Source organism: Triturus cristatus, chromosome 3_2, assembly GCF_964204655.1.
Source record: "Triturus cristatus chromosome 3_2, aTriCri1.1, whole genome shotgun sequence".
Lineage (NCBI taxonomy): Eukaryota > Metazoa > Chordata > Amphibia > Caudata > Salamandridae > Triturus > Triturus cristatus.
This window is the reverse complement of record NC_140584.1, coordinates 944665258-944685665: the sequence shown is the minus strand read 5'-3', so window position 1 is coordinate 944685665 and position 20408 is coordinate 944665258. Positions and strand designations below refer to the sequence as shown.

At 46.2% G+C, this 20408-nt stretch overlaps 1 protein-coding gene across 3 annotated transcripts in view; it reads right to left on the bottom strand.

Annotated features, from left to right (window-relative positions):
* Window positions 1-20408, bottom strand: part of USP32 (ubiquitin specific peptidase 32) — a 1392279-nt gene that overhangs the window by 186723 nt on the left and 1185148 nt on the right. For all 3 annotated transcript variants that reach the window (XM_085649438.1, XM_085649439.1, XM_085649440.1), the window contains one exon: window positions 11422-11613. In XM_085649438.1, the coding sequence (XP_085505564.1) occupies window positions 11422-11613 (192 nt within the window). The remainder of the gene's footprint in view (window positions 1-11421; window positions 11614-20408) is intronic.

Below are 20408 nucleotides of genomic sequence, written 5' to 3'. Positions count from 1 at the left end.
TGCCCAGTCGGGTCCGCGGGGCCCGAAGGCGCGCCAGCGGGCGTCGACGGCGGAGCCAGGTTCCTCATGGCCGAGAGGAAGGCACTGACTTCCGCCGGTGTCGCGTCAGTCCCAGGGACCGGCGGGTATGGGGTCTTGCGCGGCGCCTGCGGCGCCGCTGGAGCCGCAGGGGTGGAACCACTCTGACCCTCGGCCGAGTCGCGCGACCGGCAAGGGGAGTCCGAAGAGCGATGTCGCCTCTTGGACTTCTTGGAGTGCTTCGACTTACCCGAAGACTTGGAGCCAGACGATCGATGATGACGTCGGCTGCGGCTCCGCGACCGATCCTTGGACCTCCTCCTGGACCGGGATCGAGAGGGGCGCGGAGCCGAGTGGCGAAGCTCGAGGAGCTTACGGGACCGCTCCAGTCTAGCCTTCGAGGTCAGGGCCTTGCAGTCCGAACACAACTCCGCGTCGTGGTCGAGGCCCAAACAGTAAAGGCACCGGCGGTGATGATCCGTAACCGACATCAAGCGGTTGCAGTCAGCACAGGCTTTAAAACCAGGCATCCTACCGGCACCGGAGTCGAGACAAGATCAACAAGCATTTGCAATGCAATAGGTCTCGCAATTATAAGAGTTTGAGCTATTGGCATTGTAAAATTACAATTCCTTTTATTTATGTTTTGGTCTTAAAACAAACAAAAGGCATTGTCATTTACAATGTCAGTAGCATAAACTCGCATAAAAGCAGTGTGGGGAGTGCAGCAGTGTGCGGCGTGCAGCATTGTGCGGCGTGCAGCAGACGTGGGCAGTGTGCGGCGTGCAGCAGTGTGCGGCGGGCAGCAGTGTGCGGCGGGCAGCAGTGTGCGGCGGGCAGCAGTGTGTGGCGTGCAGCGTCATGCAGCAGTGTGTGGCTTGCAGCAGTGTGTGGCGTGCTGCAGTGTGTGGCGTGCTGCAGTGTGTGGCGTGCAGCAGTGTGCGGCGTGCAGTAGTGTGCGGCGTGCAGCAGTGTGCGGCGTGCAGCAGTGTGCGGCGTGCAGCAGTGTGCGGCGTGCAGCAGTGTGAGACGTGCAGCGGCATGCAGCAGTGTGTGGCATGCAGCAGTGTGTGGCGTGCTGCAGTGTGTGGCCTGCAGCAGTGTTTCGTGTAGCAGTGTGCAGCATTGTGCGGCATGCAGCAGTGTGCGGCGTGCAGCAGTGTGTGGCGTGCAGCAGTGTGTGGCGTGCAGCGGCATGCAGCAGTGTGTGGCGTGCAGAAGTGTGTGGCGTGCATCAGTGTGTGGCGTGCAGCAGTGTGTGGCGTGCAGCAGTGTGTGGCGTGCAGCAGTGTGTGGCGTGCAGCGGCATGCAGCAGTGTGTGGCGTGCAGCAGTGTGTGGCATGCAGCAGTGTGTGGCGTGCATCAGTGTGTGGCATGTAGCAGTGTCACGGTTGCAGCAGTGTGCGGCGTGCAGCAGTATGTGGCATGCAGCAGTGTGTGGCGTGCAGCAGTGTGTGGCGTGCAGCAGTGTGTGGCGTGCAGCAGTGTGTGGCGTGCAGCAGTGTGTGGTGGCATGCAGCAGTGTGTGGCGGCATGCAGCAGTGTGTGGCGGCATGCAGCAGTGTGTGGCGGCATGCAGCAGTGTGTGGCATGCAGCAGTGTGTGGCGGCATGCAGCAGTGTGTGGCATGCAGCAGTGTGTGGCGTGCAGCAGTGTGTGGCGTGCAGCAGTGTGTGGCGTGCAGCAGTGTGTGGCGTGCAGCAGTGTGTGGCGTGCAGCAGTGTGTGGCGTGTAGCAGTGTTACGCGTGCATCAGTGTGTGGCGTGCAGCAGTGTGTGGTGTGCAGCGGCATGCAGCAGTGTGTGGCGTGCATCAGTGTGTGGCATGTAGCAGTTTTGGCCTTTAAACAACATGTCCTCCCCATTTGTAGGGTTTCTGTGCTCTGTGTTAGGCAGGCTAACCATTCAAACCTGCTCTGTAAAGCTTCAACATGATAAAAGCCCCGGCACCTCTTTGGTTACAAATTAAGCACTAGGAAAGTGGCTGTAGCCAAGACACTATTGAATTTTAGTTTATATGCTCTGTGTTACGCAAACTAAATAAAGACATATACAGTGTAAAGCTGCTGCCTCATCAAAACACCGGCACTTCCTTTGTTACAAATTAAGCACTAGGAGGGTGGCTGTAGCTACGTGTTTGCAGCTACAGACAAATAAAAATAATAACGTAGCTCCACTTTAGGTCATATTTATGTTTGTGTCTATAGAAATATCAACTAATTTGTCCACAATCACAGGCTATTAAGCATATTCAGACATTAAAACCTGGTTTCAAAACTCGTAGGTTAGCAGTAGTGGACTTTAAAGAACATCCCCTCCCCATTTTTCCGGTTTGTGTGCTCTGTGTAAGGCAGGCTAAACAAAACAACATGCTGTGTAAAGTTGCCACCTAATCAGAGCCCCGGCACCTCCTCTGTTACAAATTAAGCACTGGGAAAGTGGCTGTAGCCAAGCCACTATTAAATTACAGTTTATGTCCTCTGTGTTACGCACAATAAAAAAAAAGTATGGCGTGCAGCAGTGTGTGGCGTGCATCAGTGTGTGGCATGTAGCAGTGTCACGGTTGCAGCAGTGTGCGGTGTGCAGCAGTGTGTGGCGTGCAGCAGTGTGTGGCGTGCAGCAGTGTGTGGAGGCATGCAGCAGTGTGTGGCGTGCAGCAGTGTGTGGCGTGCAGCAGTGTGTGGCGTGCAGCAGTGTGTGGCGTGCAGCAGTGTGTGGCGTGCAGCAGTGTGTGGCGTGCAGTAGTGTGTGGCGTGCAGCAGTGTGTGGCGTGCAGCAGTGTGTGGCGTGCAGCAGTGTGTGGCATGTAGCAGTGTCACGGTTGCAGCAGTGTGCGGTGTGCAGCAGTGTGTGGCGTGCAGCAGTGTGTGGCGGCATGCAGCAGTGTGTGGCGTGCAGCAGTGTGTGGCGTGCAGCAGTGTGTGGCGTGCAGCAGTGTGTGGCGTGCAGCAGTGTGTGGCGTGCAGCAGTGTGTGGCATGCAGTAGTGTGTGGCGTGCAGCAGTGTGTGTCGTGCAGCAGTGTGTGGCGTGTAGCAGTGTTACGCGTGCAGCAGTGTGTGGCGTGCAGCAGTGTGTGGTGTGCAGCGGCATGCAACAGTGCGTGGCGTGCAGCAGTGTGTGGCGTGCAGCAGTGTGTGGCGGCATGCAGCAGTGTGTGGCGTGCAGCAGTGTGTGGCGTGCAGCAGTGTGTGGCGTGCAGCAGTGTGTGGCGTGCAGCAGTGTGTGGCGTGCAGCAGTGTGTGGCGTGCAGTAGTGTGTGGCGTGCAGCAGTGTGTGGCGTGCAGCAGTGTGTGTCGTGCAGCAGTGTGTGGCGTGTAGCAGTGTTACGCGTGCATCAGTGTGTGGCGTGCAGCAGTGTGTGGTGTGCAGCGGCATGCAGCAGTGTGTGGCGTGCATCAGTGTGTGGCATGTAGCAGTTTTGGCCTTTAAACAACATGTCCTCCCCATTTGTAGGGTTTCTGTGCTCTGTGTTAGGCAGGCTAACCATTCAAACCTGCTCTGTAAAGCTTCAACATGATAAAAGCCCCGGCACCTCTTTGGTTACAAATTAAGCACTAGGAAAGTGGCTGTAGCCAAGACACTATTGAATTTTAGTTTATATGCTCTGTGTTACGCAAACTAAATAAAGACATATACAGTGTAAAGCTGCTGCCTCATCAAAACACCGGCACTTCCTTTGTTACAAATTAAGCACTAGGAGGGTGGCTGTAGCTACGTGTTTGCAGCTACAGACAAATAAAAATAATAACGTAGCTCCACTTTAGGTCATATTTATGTTTGTGTCTATAGAAATATCAACTAATTTGTCCACAATCACAGGCTATTAAGCATATTCAGACATTAAAACCTGGTTTCAAAACTCGTAGGTTAGCAGTAGTGGACTTTAAAGAACATCCCCTCCCCATTTTTCCGGTTTGTGTGCTCTGTGTAAGGCAGGCTAAACAAAACAACATGCTGTGTAAAGTTGCCACCTAATCAGAGCCCCGGCACCTCCTCTGTTACAAATTAAGCACTGGGAAAGTGGCTGTAGCCAAGCCACTATTAAATTACAGTTTATGTCCTCTGTGTTACGCACAATAAAAAAAAAGTATGGCGTGCAGCAGTGTGTGGCGTGCATCAGTGTGTGGCATGTAGCAGTGTCACGGTTGCAGCAGTGTGCGGTGTGCAGCAGTGTGTGGCGTGCAGCAGTGTGTGGCGTGCAGCAGTGTGTGGAGGCATGCAGCAGTGTGTGGCGTGCAGCAGTGTGTGGCGTGCAGCAGTGTGTGGCGTGCAGCAGTGTGTGGCGTGCAGCAGTGTGTGGCGTGCAGCAGTGTGTGGCGTGCAGCAGAGTGTGGCATGCAGTAGTGTGTGGCGTGCAGCAGTGTGTGGCGTGCAGCAGTGTGTGGCGTGCAGCAGTGTGTGGCATGTAGCAGTGTCACGGTTGCAGCAGTGTGCGGTGTGCAGCAGTGTGTGGCGTGCAGCAGTGTGTGGCGTGCAGCAATGTGTGGCGGCATGCAGCAGTGTGTGGCGTGCAGCAGTGTGTGGCGTGCAGCAGTGTGTGGCGTGCAGCAGTGTGTGGCGTGCAGCAGTGTGTGGCGTGCAGCAGTGTGTGGCATGCAGTAGTGTGTGGCGTGCAGCAGTGTGTGTCGTGCAGCAGTGTGTGGCGTGTAGCAGTGTTACGCGTGCAGCAGTGTGTGGCGTGCAGCAGTGTGTGGTGTGCAGCGGCATGCAACAGTGCGTGGCGTGCAGCAGTGTGTGGCGTGCAGCAGTGTGTGGCATGTAGCAGTTTTGGACTTTAAACAACATGTCCTCCCCATTTGTAGGGTTTCTGTGCTCTGTGTTAGGCAGGCTAACCATTCAAACATGCTCTGTAAAGCTTCAACATGATAAAAGCCTCGGCACCTCTTTGGTTACAAATTAAGCACTAGGAAAGTGGCTGTAGCCAAGACACTATTGAATTTTAGTTTATATGCTCTGTGTTACGCAAACTAAATAAAGACATATACAGTGTAAAGCTGCTGCCTCATCAAAACACCGGCACTTCCTTTGTTACAAATTAAGCACTAGGAGGGTGGCTGTAGCTACGTGTTTGCAGCTACAGACAAATAAAATAATAACGTAGCTCCACTTTAGGTCATATTTATGTTTGTGTCTATAGAAATATCAACTAATTTGTCCACAATCACAGGCTATTAAGCATATTCAGACATTAAAACCTGGTTTCAAAACTCGTAAGTTAGCAGTAGTGGCCTTTAAAGAACATCCCCTCCCCATTTTTCCGGTTTGTGTGCTCTGTGTTAGGCAGGCTAAACAAAACAACATGCTGTGTAAAGTTGCCACCTAATCAGAGCCCCGGCACCTCTTCTGTTACAAATTAAGCACTGGGAAAGTGGCTGTAGCCAAGCCACTATTAAATTTCAGTTGATGTCCTCTGTGTTACGCAAAATAAAAAAAATGTATAAAGTGTAAAGCTTCTGCCTCATTAAAACACCAGCACTTATTTGTTACAAATTAAGCACTAGGTGGGCGGCTGTAGCTACGTGTTTACAGCTACACACAACAAGTAACATGATACCTACAACAAGTTAGGACTATTGGCTTTGTCAATCGTTGTTAGTTGCATAAGATAAATTAGCAGTAACTGTGGCTTGTATATAATATTGAAAAAGCATCCACTTGAAGCCCTAGTGACACCACGACAATGTTACTGCTCCTGAGTTACAAAAAGAGGCACAAGAATCCAGAGCAGACATGGCGAGTAAGTTGGCTGAAGAGGTGGGGGTGGCAAATGGTGTTCACGGGCGCTTTGATGTCCTCAGTGGCCGCGCGGCTCACTGAAAACATCAAAGCACCCTCGAAATGTAAGTGATCGGCTGTGTGACAGGCGAAAGTGAAAGACGAGTGCTTTCAGGCTGCCAAATGGTGCGCGCGCCCGGCACACATGCACAGTAGTTGGCGGCCTGAAAGCACTCGTTTGCACTTCCAAAAGTGCTTACTATAAGTCTCGCCAGAGCAGCGCTAAAGCGCTGTCTCAGGCGAGACCTAAAAAGGATCAAAAAACTTAGTCAAAAAAGAATAAAAGGGGAAGCTCTCCCGGATCTGCGCTTACTGGCGCGGAAAAAAGAAGAACTGACGTCAGCGCGCGAGGGCGGCGTCCAAGTACTCCGACGACATCATTCCGGCGCACGACGCCGACGACGGACGCGGAGCCGCAGACGATGCCTAGCGACGAGCAAGGGGTATTGCTGACGAAAAATCTTCCGGATCCAGTCTGACGCCTGGGGATATTCTAAGGTGAGGAATCTAACTAACGTGTTTCTTTCAGATAGTTTTAACAGTACAAACAAGCAATCTTGCTGGGCCAAAGATAACATGGATAGAATGACATCAGAAAGCTTAGCCTGTAGAGGATAAAGCTGCTCTTTCATCCCACCAAGTAACACATTTACACCAGCAGTCAAAATAATTGGAATTGGAGGATGGTAAGCGAACAGTCAAAAAGATATCCACCACCTCTGTAGGAAGATCAAAAATTCTCAATTGATTCCACTCAATTGCCGCAAATATAGATGCACATTGTAGAGGCTTGAAATCAGAACTCTGCCCTGCTTCTGGGACAGCAGGTCCTTCCGAAGTGAAAAAGCCCAGTGCCACCTTCGACTGCTGAAGCACTTGTGATTGGCAAGATGATGCCAGCTGACTATCTGCACGGATGTTGAGGAAAATATCACGGATGTTGAGGAAAATAGCTATATGACAGATAGTCCCAGAGATACTGTGAGGTTCCATATACCGCCACAGACTCACAGTATCAAGACAGAGGACACAATACCCTACTCAGCCCTGCTTTTTGACCTACCACATGGCTGTTGTGTTGTGGACTGGTCTGCCATTGACAGAAGGCAGAAAAGACTTGAGGGCCAGCCGGATGGTGTACAACGCCTAAAGGTTAATTTTATGGAACTGCTTCATCTGTGAACAGAGACCTCTTATCTCCCCAACATTAAGATAGCCATGTTGCCCAGAAATGGCACGCACATCAGTAAGCTTTGGCTAGGGTAAGGAGAACAATCTGCCACACGGCAGGGTCTCATCCATGATCCACTGTTGCACATACTGGATTGCTTTATCTAAATGGCATGTGTTATCTGAAAGGTGGTTCCAGTGGGCACACTGAAGGCTAAGGTTCCACTGGCAAGCTCGCATGTGCCAATGAGTTTGAGGGACAAGCAGTATGCACTAATCCAGAAGCCCAAGATGCCTCTGTACCATCAAGGCTGGTACAAAGTGCTATCTCCTGAAATATAAGGATCATAGTCTGAATGTCCTAAACGTATTGTAGGGGCAGAAAGGCCTTTGAAGTCGCCATAAATATATCCTATAAATAGAATGCTTTCCACCGGCTGAAAATGGGATTTCTGCTTGTTGACATGGTGTACAGCAATAAAGTAGTCACCTGCAGGTGGTCGGAGACTAGGTGAAATGAGTCTGACATTCAGGAGTGAGTTGTCGAGCTACGGGAATAACCTAATCCAGAACTGCAAACACTGGCATGATCTTACTGAACACTCATGGGGGCCAAGGTATGGCCGAAAGACATGATGGTAAACTGAAAATGTTCTGACTCACCATAAAGTGGAAATACTTCCTGTGTGGCTGTAGGATTAGAACATGGAAGAACTCAACCTCCATGTCTAAGAAAACTATACAACCTTCAGGATCGAAGGCTAAAAAGAGCCAGGCCAGTACCATCATCCTGAACTTCTCCTTCCTGAGGTCTAAGATCAGGCTCAGTCTCTCTCCCTAAAGGGGGATGAAGAAGTATCATAAAAAGCTAACGCCTTGAGAATCACCTCAATTGTGCCCTAAGCAAATAAGATTTGCACTTCTTCAGAGAGAACCTCGGCATGATATACCAATATATGGGCAAAAACTGAGGAAATTTCCGTGGAGAAGAGTAGTCAAGAGGGTGTAACCAAATTAAACAATCTGATGGACCCAGTGATCCGAATTAATTGCATGACAGCATGAAAGACAGTGTCAATTCCAAGACAAGAACAATCCAGTACCGAGTACCTACACTTCTTTAATTTGAGTAAATAAACTTCTCAATAGGGCATTTAATAATTTTAAAGGGAGATTACCTGTACTTCTCAATAACAAACAGATATTTCTGGATAGGAAATACCATGACTTTTAGATTTCCATTTCAAGCACTGTTTGTCGGCAATATAATGCAATGCATGTGATTACCAGTTATTCAATGTTACGCATTCTTAACAGACTGTACATGACAACACGCGCCAGTTGGGTGTGAGGCTCTACAAACCGGAAAACAAACCTTCACTCGTCAGTCATTCAATGGGGTGAGCTTTGTTGCCATATGCTAGCCGTATTTCATATTGTTGTGTTCAGGATTTCAACTGAAAGAAACGTCACAATCAGAATCCAATAGGTGTTTGTATAAAGTATATCAACTGAATACCTGTCATCTTCACGTAGCTATAAGTGTGAGAGTCGTAGATCTCAAGGGTTGTGGTTAATTGGCTCAGTGATTTCTTATAGAAGTTGTACTTAGTCATCAATTAATTGAATGAAGAATCTTAAGGGGAGAGCGCTGACTGCACGTGGCCCTTATGCCCTCTTCAAATTGTCTGCCCTCTGATGGACAAAGGGACCACTTTCTCACTACTGCAGTTGGGGAACTTTCTTTGATACCAAGGGCATTTGGAACAGACCTACGATGACCCGTGATGGAGCAAGGTTTCGTATTAAAGAAACTTGCTTGTATGCAATCCTCCCAAATAATATGTAATCACATAACTAATCTGTTTTGTAAATACTAATATTGCATTATAAACAACATACTGTATCTAGGGAAAGCTTTCCTATGTGTATCACTAACAAGTAACCCGAGTGTCTTAAAATGGCTGCCTAAAAATGAAGGAACTTCATTGCGCATGAGTCTACTGCATCTACGTAGTATGACACCTTCTATGCTTGGGGGAAACTTTGCAGCTGCGCAATACCTTTAATATGGCCGCTTGAAACTCACATGATAATGCACATGCTATTGCTTAAACTAAACCTTATAAGTTCTACTAAGTAACTAATGCGAAAGATTAAAATAAGTAAATGGGGATAGAGTAGGGATAAGTGGTATACAGTGAGATCATTTATTTTCGCATTCGAACGTGTCTTTTTCTGACTTTATTATTAGTTTCACATTTGGGTCTCGGAGGGTGACTGAATTCCATTCCCACCTGTCCAGCGCGCAGGCGCACAGAAACTTGCCGGAAACCATGATGGCACAACTTGAAACACAGCCAAGGCCACCCTGGACAGCGATGCTTGAGAAATCGACCAAATGACCCGGACAAAGGATGAAATTATGAATAAGGTTTCAAAATGAATTGAACATAACGTGAAATGCGGGTGGGAATAAAGCTTTGGGAAAATAAATTAAGGGGCGGAACATAGAACAATGGTCCAAAGAGAAAATATTACTTTTAGTATGGTGTGATGAACTCACCTCTTTGCCCTGTCCAATCAGAATAGGGGAAAACACGAATATTGAAATTTTTGGGGGTGGTACACGAACACAGAATAGTATAATTGAGGTAAAGTTAGTTAGTTAACTGTCAGCTTCGGACCCGTCAGAGTCAGAGCGAGATCTGTCAGACTCAGACCCGACACGTATGCTGCCACAGACTCCGTCCGAGATGCTGTCTCAGACCCTGCAGATGCCATAGTCCCTGCTCGAGAGACCGAGATACTGATCGATAATCCAATCATCTAGAAAGGGGATTTCGGAAGAGAAATTCGAGGAGAGTAGCACCAGAGAGGGGAGTGATGCTGGCGTTGCACTTAGAAGAGGTCACCTTCCCAGATCTGAACCGGTCCTGATCCTCAGTCTGCCACCTGTCCCGGTGGACTCCAACTGGCCCATCTTCATGGAGTTGGGTCCACCTATCACCTTAGGTAAATATAATCCTGTGAAACCTGTCTTTGTACCTGCTCTCTTTCCTCCCTTTACAGGTACTGTCATCATTGATCTTTTTATTTGTGACTAGTTTCATTTGAATTTTAAATTCTACTTGAAGGAAGAAGGTGTTGACTGTAATTGATTATGACAAAATTATTGATTAGATAAAGATTGTAAACTTTTTGAGTTTGTGTTTATTTCGAAGAAAAGTATATGTCATTTTCTACCTTAAACTAACTCAGCAACCTGATTCATTGAGTAAAGAAAATGTATTGACAGGAAGATCGAGTTGGTAAGATTTGGTAAAGGTGACCATCAAATTACAGGTAAATTCCCAAAATTGGTGACGGCGGGGTTTATACTAGCTTATCTGTATGAATGTTATGGGCCCAGGTGAGTATTTGGTATGTGTGTGTAACCCAAGCTGGTAACCCGCTCCATCACCCGAAACAGAGGGCAAATCACAAAGTTTCTTCCGCGTGTCTCTTTAGTGTGTCAGCCTTTGCCTCGTATGTAGCAAAACATCTTTTATACGGTTACCCTGCATAAAAACAAGCTATGGTTTTCCATACTGATACTGTTCTGTGTTTAAAATCTTGCAGTTTTTATTTACTTTTTGTTATTAATTCCATCTATGACGACACTCAGAAGTTAAAACTTTGTAAAGTTAAAGAAAGTTTGGGGCTGAACCACTAGATGGCAGAATAATACACATCATGTGAATCTAGAACAGGTTCCTGTACAACCCTTGCATATTTTTCTGGTAACAGACTTTCTGCCAGTCTACTAACAATACAACTCTTCTGCTAGCACATAAGAGAGGAAGCAGTCCAATGCTCTTTGACACTTTGCTCCTGTAGTACTGTGGCTTTCAGGTAATCTCTCATCAGGTGAGATCTTTCTGATGCTACTGCAACAGAAAATTCAGACCAGATGCACGTATCACCGACGCAAAGGCAGGCAGCACAATCTCAAGAAGCCGTAACAGGTTGGAGAATGAGTTTCATATACTGCTGCCAGAAAATGGTGCAATTTCGCCAGATCAGACTATGCAGGACTGATGAATAGACGCCGATATCTGCCTTGGGCTTTCAAAGAAGATTTCAAACCTAAAGAGTTTGAGGAGAAATGCTTCAATGGATTTAAAAAAGACAACAAATTATGGAAAAGGACGTCAAAAAACACTTCTTCAAACTTTTCATTTTCACCTCTGTGGTGAACTGAAAAAAAGGATCTGAAGTTATCTAAACGTTTCTGTTCCTGGACATCATTTCTGGAGGTTATGCCCTAAGGTGCCCATGATTAATGCTGCGACCCCATATTCTGTTGGTGGATGTTCTTCTAAAGTGTTTCTCGTTCCAGTCTGACACATGTGGCAATTCCCATCTAACAGATCAGCAGGATAATATTTGAAGTAGAAAAGGGAGGGGGATCATACCAGAATGGGAGGAAGCCTCCAAAGGTCAAGTTTCTTGGTTGCCAAGCAATGAGTTTTGCACTTGGAACAATAGTACATCTCATCTTCACCCAATTCTTCCTCGCTGGTGAATGCCCGTAAACAACTGTCCAGGTTGATGGGCTCAGCCTGAGCGCGCCGACTCAGTTCAACACTTTCATGCTCTTCAACAATCTGAAGAAAAAGAAGAGAAAGCGCTATCAATCAAGAGTATTTGAAACATACTCTAGGCTGGGGGGTTAGGTCACTTGCCTTACAATAGTTTTATTTCTTCCATGGTGGATCACTGCCCCAGATGGAGATTCTAATATTACCTACCCACACAAAATCATTTTCAAAGGCTCCCTAAAAAGCAAAATGTGAAGGGTGGTCAGACTGACAACAATAGCTGGGATCTGGGGGTGAAATTTCACAAATCTTGGGAAAGAAAAGGATAACAAACACTATGGAGAGGGGAAGAAACGTACAGATGATAGTTGATGTGGAAAGCAAAGACAATATACAGAAATCAGTGAAGGAAAAGAAAAAGTTACTTAATTTTAAATTCTGAAATTGCAGGCACCATCACTTAAGTCATAAATGTTAGAATAACTGCTGCATGTATGTGAGGATCTTGAACCATTTTCATTCTAACGTCTACGTTTTCATCTGGTATGGTAAAGGCAGATAACCCACCGTGACTCATCGAAAGATAGCTTTTCCAGAATTATTTGAAGAGTTACAAGAATGGTCTGTTTATGAGCCGTGCGCACTATTTCAATCCAACAGAGTGGTTCCAAGAACTCATCTGTCTTTCCTTTCAGCAGTGGCTTGCGAGTTGCACATTAAACAGCCTATCTCATTATCAGCCATCCAACTATAGATGAAAGGTCTCTAAATTCTTTCCATGTGAAGACTTGTATATTTACCTAGACAGAACGAACAAAATAAGGAATAAGAAAATCTTATCAACTCTTTATTAACTATTGTCTCGTATGTATTTGCCTTGCCATGCCAAAACAATCTCTAGTGAGATGTCTTGTCTCCTGTGTTGTTTTCTGTTACCAATTAGGAAACAGACCATTAGCAGGAAATGCTGGAGCACCTATCACTAGGGGAAAATACAGTTCCTGGAGCGTGGTTCAGAAATGTTCAGCTAAATGAAATACGTAAAGCCCCTACTTGATGATCTGTCTATACCTCTACTAAACAAACAAGTTACTTACCTTTGGTAACTTTCTCTAACCACAGATTCCTCTCCTTGTCAATATTCCCCAGGCATCAGACTGGATACGGAAACTTTAAAAGCAGTACTGTAGGTGGCATCGTGCAACGTCGCTCCACTTCAGAACTGACAAGCGCAGTCACATATAAACACCACCCAGTCACGCTGACTTCACTTGTTTTCTATGCTGCTCAAGCACTCCGACGCAGACCCTCACAGCAGATTGGCTTGACAAGTGAGCAGCATTCTAGATTTGTTAACATTTTAGATGTGAAAGAGTTCAGCTCTTAGAACAGGGAGGCAGGATGGTAGGGCAGAAATCTGCAGTTACACAGATTATGCGCCACAAATATTGTTACCAAATTAACTTGCTCTTCTGATAGGCTGTTCTAATTACAGATTCCTCACATTGTGAATAGATGCCACAGCTATACCTCCAAAGGTGGTGGGTTTGTGAACTGTCTCATACCAAAATGTCCAGTAGGACTGAGAGGGCAACAAGACTGTTGAGGCAGGAATGCTTTGTGAACATGTGTACCAATGCCCACCTAGCCGCCTGATACATGATCAGGATAGACACTTCGCATGCTAACATGGTGTTAGCTCTTTGGCCTTGCTGAAATGAGTCTGCAAGCTTTTATGGGCCTGCTTCTTCGCTAGTGCGAAACAGATCTTTATGCAGAGAACAATACATCAAGAGATGGTCCAATTTTGCACTGCCTTGTCCTTCTTTGTTCCTGAAAACTCTACAAAGAGCTGATAGTCAATTCTTTGTTCCTTGGTGCAATAGATATAAAAGCGAAGTGCCCTCTTTGAATCCAAACAATTAAGTCTCTCTTCCTTCTTATGGGGCTAAGATGAAGCAAAGAATGCCAGAAGGGTGATTGCTTGCCTGACATGAATGAAAGACCACTTTTGCTAGAAAAGGAAGCTTGGGACCTAAACACCAACTTATCTGGGAAGAAAGTGGTATTAAGATGGGTCGAGAGAAAAATCCTGCAGCTTGCTCTCACCTCTAGCAATGTTATGGTAATGAGAGAGACTGTTTTCAATGTCAGAAGTCACAAAGAACAACCATGTAGTGGCTCAAAAGGGAAACTAAACAACTATGGGATTGAGCCAATACAAACCGAAATAGGAGTTAGGCCCTTCAATCAACAAAAGAGAAAACATACCCCTATCGCTGTAGTTTCAATCACTTTATGTATGGTACCAAGGAGTCCGCCGTATCCTCCCAATGAATCATGCAAATATTTTTTCTCTAACAAAATATTTTATCCATTATCTTTCTATGCACATTGCGCAACAACTTCGAGGCAATTTGTTTTATGCATTATATGTGAGATTTGTGACTCTAGTCCTCCCAACTGATAACTCAAAAGGGTGCAAATCAAAAAAAGTGAGGACTATGTTCAGGTCAGACTTAGGCATCACAAAAGATTTTGTTGGAAACAGCAAAAAAGTTGAAATGAGTTGATAAGGAGCTCTTAACAGGGGACAAAGCAAGTTCTTGCTGGGCTAGGAGAACAAACAACAAAATGTTAAAACAACTTTGGTTGTAATGGGTCAGTTTGTCGGGTGTCGCACCAATTCACAAATTTGTCCCGACTACTGGCACACAGTGATTTTGTGAAGGGGCGCCTCGCAGAGAAGATGACATCAACAGCCTCAAGTTGAAGGTCAATCTTCATACACAGAGGTGCAGGTTTGGGTGCAGGATCCTGCCCTCCTGTTGCAATAGGGAATCCTCCTGAAGCTGTAGATTGATCCAAGAACAGATGCTGCTGACCAGAGGTTCTGGGTACCACACTCTCCTTGCCCAATCTGGAGCCACAAGAATGACATGGGCCTGATCTTCTTTAGAACTCTGGTAGGAGAGGCATAAAGGAGTCCCATGCTTCACTTTGTCCAGCATGTTTCTTCAAGAGAGCCGTCTTGGGAACACTAGCGTGCACCAATTGACACTGTACATTCAAGGCAGTGGCGAAAAGACCCAGCCAGGGTTCTCCCCATTGCTGGAAGATGCCATGTGCCACCTCTAGATCTAAACACCATTCAGGATCTACCAGGTGTCACAGGCGGAGTTCTTCTTCCAACCTGGCATTCAAAGATCCCACCAGGTGGTTCAGGACAAGGGAAATGCTGTGATGCTCCAGAGATGAAGTGCCTCTTGGCACAGGAACAAATATTGCAGCTTGTTGCAGCACCATATGTGGACGAGGTGTGGCGCAGCGGCCAGGGTGCCTGACTACTGACTACGGGGGTCACGGTTCGATCCCTGTAGCCGGTGGCAGGTTAGCCCAGCACCATGTAACTCTGGGCAATAGCTCGCTTAATCTTCCCGAGGGCCCCCAGCGTTGGAGGTAGCTGTGTGCTTTACAAATACTGGTATTATTATTATTATTATTATATGGCGGTGATGTAAGAGAGAATCGGAACAACACTCCTTTGATGGACTGTTGGTGAAATGGTACTCCAGCTTGATATCTGTGGAACAAAGGAGTCGCCTGATGGGATTACCTCACCTAGATGTCTTTCGCATCCCAGCAGTGATACGTTGGTCACTACTGATAGCTCTGGTTGGGACAAGTAGAGAGGTCTACTGCCAGACCAATTGTGGCTGACCAATTTCGATCTTTTGCAACAACCGCGGAAACCTGGATGGATTTCAACAGGTACCCCGGGTGCTGGGCCCATTGTGAATATATGTTTACCAACACAGATCTGGGATGCAAGATACCAAAAGATCCAGAAATCCTCAGAAACACTCTCAGAGACCTAAGACCAAGGATGAAAAGATAGGGATCATAGCCCAAATGTACTGGACTTGTTGTGCATGAGGGCTGGGCGATAACTGCACTATAACCAAATGGCTCCAATGAAAGGGTGCCATTGCCAAGGAGCCAGGTGTCGACACGTTGATAGTGAACCCCTGCTATGTCAGGAGGCTGGCAGGGCCGGACTGGGAACCCAGAGCAGCCCTGGAAATTTTGAGAGAGCACCCTCCCTAGAAGGGGGCTAGGAGGAGGAGGGAGGAGGGGGGGGGGGGGGGGGGGGGAGTGTGAAGCACTGCTGCTTTTGTTACTGGGGGACGATATTGCTGCAAAACCGCCCCCCAGGAACAAAACTAGCCTCCACCGCTGCAATACCGGCCCAACCCTTCAGGCCTCCTGGGAAACACTATGCCCACTGTGGTCAGTCTGGTGGTGGTCTACAACAGACTACAGCAAGACAGCAAGTTGTCGAGGCCGGGGAAAACGGGAATCCCTAATCTTCAAATGTGTGCAGCGACCTTCGCCATCACTTTTATGAACACCAAAAGGATAATGGTGAGACCAAAGGGGAGAACACATTGAAAATGCTCCTGGCCCACCTTGAACTGCAAAATAGCGCCTGTGGAACTGAAGACATGTTTATGAAAATAGGCATCTTGCAGGTGGAAGGCTACCATCCGGTTGCCTGGAACCAGGGCAGATGAAGCCTGGAGGATAATGAACATTTAGAATTTGTCCTTTTGTAGAAGGCATTTAGAGGTGCGAGATCTAAAATAGGACAAAGGCCTCTGTCTTTCATCAGCACGAAGAAATAGCAGGAGTAACAGCCAGTTACCTATCTCTGCGGCTTGGACTGTCTCTATGGCGCCTTTGGCCAAAAGAGCCTGCACTTCTTGGAACATGCTCTAAAAAATGTTTTAATGCGGGTGTGAAATGTGCTGGGCCAAAAAGTAATAGCAGGGCACAGTCTTATTGGACAATCTGAAGGACTCGCCTGCTGGATGTTATATTTTACCACCATTACAGGAAATATCTGAACACACCTCCTACAGAAAAGCGGGGGATTGGGAAGTTTGCTGGCACCAGTGGCCTGGACATCATCTGCTTGATCCCTGCCCATGGCCCTAAAAAGACTGGGGGATTTTGCTATGAGTAGTGGGCCTGGAAGATGCCAGTACGTCCATACTCTGAAGTAGTCTCGAAATAAGCAAAATTATTAAACATACTCTCTATGAGGGGTAGTCAGGTCTTAGGAATACATCATGGCCTGGCTATCCTGGAAGGGGTCCAATGCTAAATCAGCTAGCTTGCCAAACAGGCGAGAGCCATTCAATGGCATATTCATCATAGAGGCCTGGCCGTTATCTGAGAAGCCCATGGATCTCATCCAAATGTGACGTAAAAGCATCATGTTAGGGCCAACTGCCCTGCCAAGGCAATCCGTGATGTCCAGTCTTGAACGTGTAATGTATTTGGCCACATTCTGACCATCCAGGACGGTTTGAGTCAGGTTGCCATAAAACTCCTCAGGGACTGTAGGCAAGATCTCACCAACCATGTCCCATAAAGCATGTTATTATCTCCAACCATGTCCCATAAGGCATGTGATTATTTCCCCAGCAAACAGATGGCATTTGTTTGTTTATTTTGGATTTTTAAATAGCGTGAACATGGCCAGAGGGCATCAGAACGCTTTACAAGGGGTATATATACAGCGATAACCAGTGGTATAAAACAATAGGATGCATATAGGTGGTCCAATGCAAATATGAAGCATACAGCAATACACAATATATGACACACAACGACTACTAAAGCAATGCACAGCTGGGAGACTTTTTAGGAAAAATCTTCAGTACTCTATTGAATAAGGGAAAAGTTCTCTACCTAGAGCACTACCCTTCTAGAAGCTCTAGAATCTGTTCCTGCAGGAACACATCCACCGCTCACACACTGATCACGATATAGCAAATATGGCAAACAACCAAGGACTTAGTTATACAGATGAAGAGATCAATGCAATCCTCTCTGGACTATCCCTTCTACAAGAAACTGAATGAACCCAAACGCTAGCTCAAACTTACGACTGCGAAGACCTTACAGAAAGTAAGAGAGAACAAGTCAAAACTGCTATTCATGGTCTAATCATGACAGAATATCTTCAAGCCAAAGTGGCCCCCAAAGGCCTATGGGTACCTAATGTCCCCCAGATCTTCCTGAAAGATATTCTATTCCGAAAAGATTGGGCCCCCATCTCATGGAAATGCACAAGAGATGATGTGGTCCTAATAATCAAAATAGCCACCAGGTTATCAGAAGCCCTAACCATAAAGATTCAAATGAGTGATGCTAAATTGATAACAATGGTGCATATCTCAGTTTTCAAGTAAAGGATAGACGAAATTAACAAAGAAATGAATGAAATGAAAGACTACATTACCCAGAGTAAGATACAGAAATTAGGGAAAGATCTCTAACGATTCTCTCAAGAGAAAATGTACCCATACATCAAAGAAGATTACATCACTACAGAAGCGGCGAGCGATAATGAGTCCTCAAGTGGTAACTCCTCAGACAACACTGGTTGGAGCACGGCTGAGGCGCATTACGAACGTCGCAACAGAGGACGAAACAGACGGCACTACATGGAGGTGGCATATGAAACTAGAGGACACCACATTTTGGTGAACATCAACCACCAGTGTTCCAACCATACGTACCACTGTTCGCTGGCTGAATGAATCCCTATATGCAAGAACCTCCACCGCCCTCACCTTTACAAATGACAAGAATACCTTTTTTAGGGAGAGGCCCCAACCAACGCAGAGGAAGGAGAAAAGGAGCGACTTGGAACAAACAAGATCAACGAGTCCAAACATGCAGCATGTCAAAAGACAGAGAGAGACCGGGACCCAGTACAACGACTCACTAATAGTGAATCTTACAGACCACACACTTACCAATGACCAACTAAGGGTCCTTAAAAAAGGACTAGGCTTTGTGCCAACACCATCATTGGATCAATTCAAGCCTCAGTGCGAACTAGCAGAGTTCTGCTGCAAAATTAAACTAAAGGCCTTTTTCAAAGATAAGGAAAATCACACATCTGATGGAGACACAGATCTACACAGAAAATCCACGTTCAGCCCTCCGCATAACTCAACACCAGTGGAAATATTGGCCTTTGAGCAGGCACTATTCAAAGAAGTAGAATGCCTTAATAAGAAAACAAAAAAAAGTACATGAATATGACAAAATGGAACAACAGGCCCTACAAGAACTAAGACAACAAGAGGGCTTTATAAGTAAACTAGCTGACAAGGGAGGAGGAATTGTTTTACTAACAGCTGAAAATTACCACACACAATGCACGGACCTCCTATTAGATGACAGATATTACAAAATCATCACTCAGGATCCCACACAGAGGCTAAAACTGACCATAGAACTGATGATAGAGGAGGCTGAAACCAACTTCTGGATATCAAGAAACGAGGCGCATTTCCACAGAACACAAACACCGAAGACACCGCATTTCTACTCATTACCAAAGATTCACAAGAATAAGATACCACCCCCAAGGCATCCTTTCACCTGTGACATAGGTTCAATACTAGAACCTTTATCCCAATTTGTCGACCATTGGTCCAAACAACTCTCACATACCTGAAAGACACGCATGACCTCCTCAACCAACTAAAGGACCTGACATACCACGAAGGGACAACATGTATAGTAGGACTCGACATATAGAGCCTCGACACCAGCATACCGCAAGAAGCCACTTTACAAACTATAGAAGACATCCTCTTCCAACAGCAAGGGAACCACACCACACCCAGACATTTCATTATGGAATGTTGCCGCCTAGCCCTGACAGAAAACTACTTTGAATACGAGGGCACATTATACCTACAAACCCACGGAACATCTATTGCGTAGCACATTCGCCCCAAGTCTGGCGGGCCTCTATGTAAGTTATTTTGAAGAAAAATATATCCTAAATGACACCAAGCCTTTCATAACCAAAATTCTATTCAGGAAGCGCTACATAGACGACGTACTGATGATTTGGAGTGGAACACAAGACACACTTCCTGAATTCCATGAATGGATAAACACACAAGACGATTTTCTGAGGTTCACATACACAGCAGATGAACAGAGACTAGACTTCCCTGATATCACAATCTATATAGAAGAGGGTAACATCAATACCAAAACATTTTACTAACCAACAGCAAAAAACAGTCTTTCATCATTCAACAGCTTTCACCCACACCTTATGAAGGAGAACCTTCCTTACGGCCAATTTCTGAGTATCATACGCTAAAGCAAAGAGACTATCCCAATACAGTTATACAGAGATGCAAGAAAAGGGCAAGACACAAACACAGGGACAACCGCTTAGAAACCATCAGAAAAGAAAACAAAAAAGATGTTCTGACGTGTGACAACCTACAGCACCGCCACAAACCTAGTGAAAAAAGCGGTCATTAAATACTGGTGTATTTTAACCTCAGGGACTCTCAATCGGCCAAAACCAAGGTTTGCCTACAAAACATCCAAGAAAATCCGTGACATACTAATCCACCCAAGACCACCACCAAAAAGACTTCAAATGCCAACAATAGCAAGCACGTGGAATCTGACACCGATCACTGGACACTACCCATGTGGATCCTGTTCCGTATGCAAGCTGACTAAAGTCACCAAAAACCTACAATTGAGTGAAAATTTTACATGGACCATCAAAGAAAAAACAAATTGTAACAACTCATGTGGTCTACAGGATTGACTGCCCTTGTAATCTAAGGTACATAGGCATGACTTGCCAAAAAGCAAAACAGAGAACTGGTGAACACCGGAGCAATATTAAATGCGGCAAGTCTACCACCCGAATGAGCAATCACTTTCTAAACATGAAACACACTATTGAAGACATCAACTGGGTAATTTTGGAAACACTGCCGGTGAAAAATATCAATGCA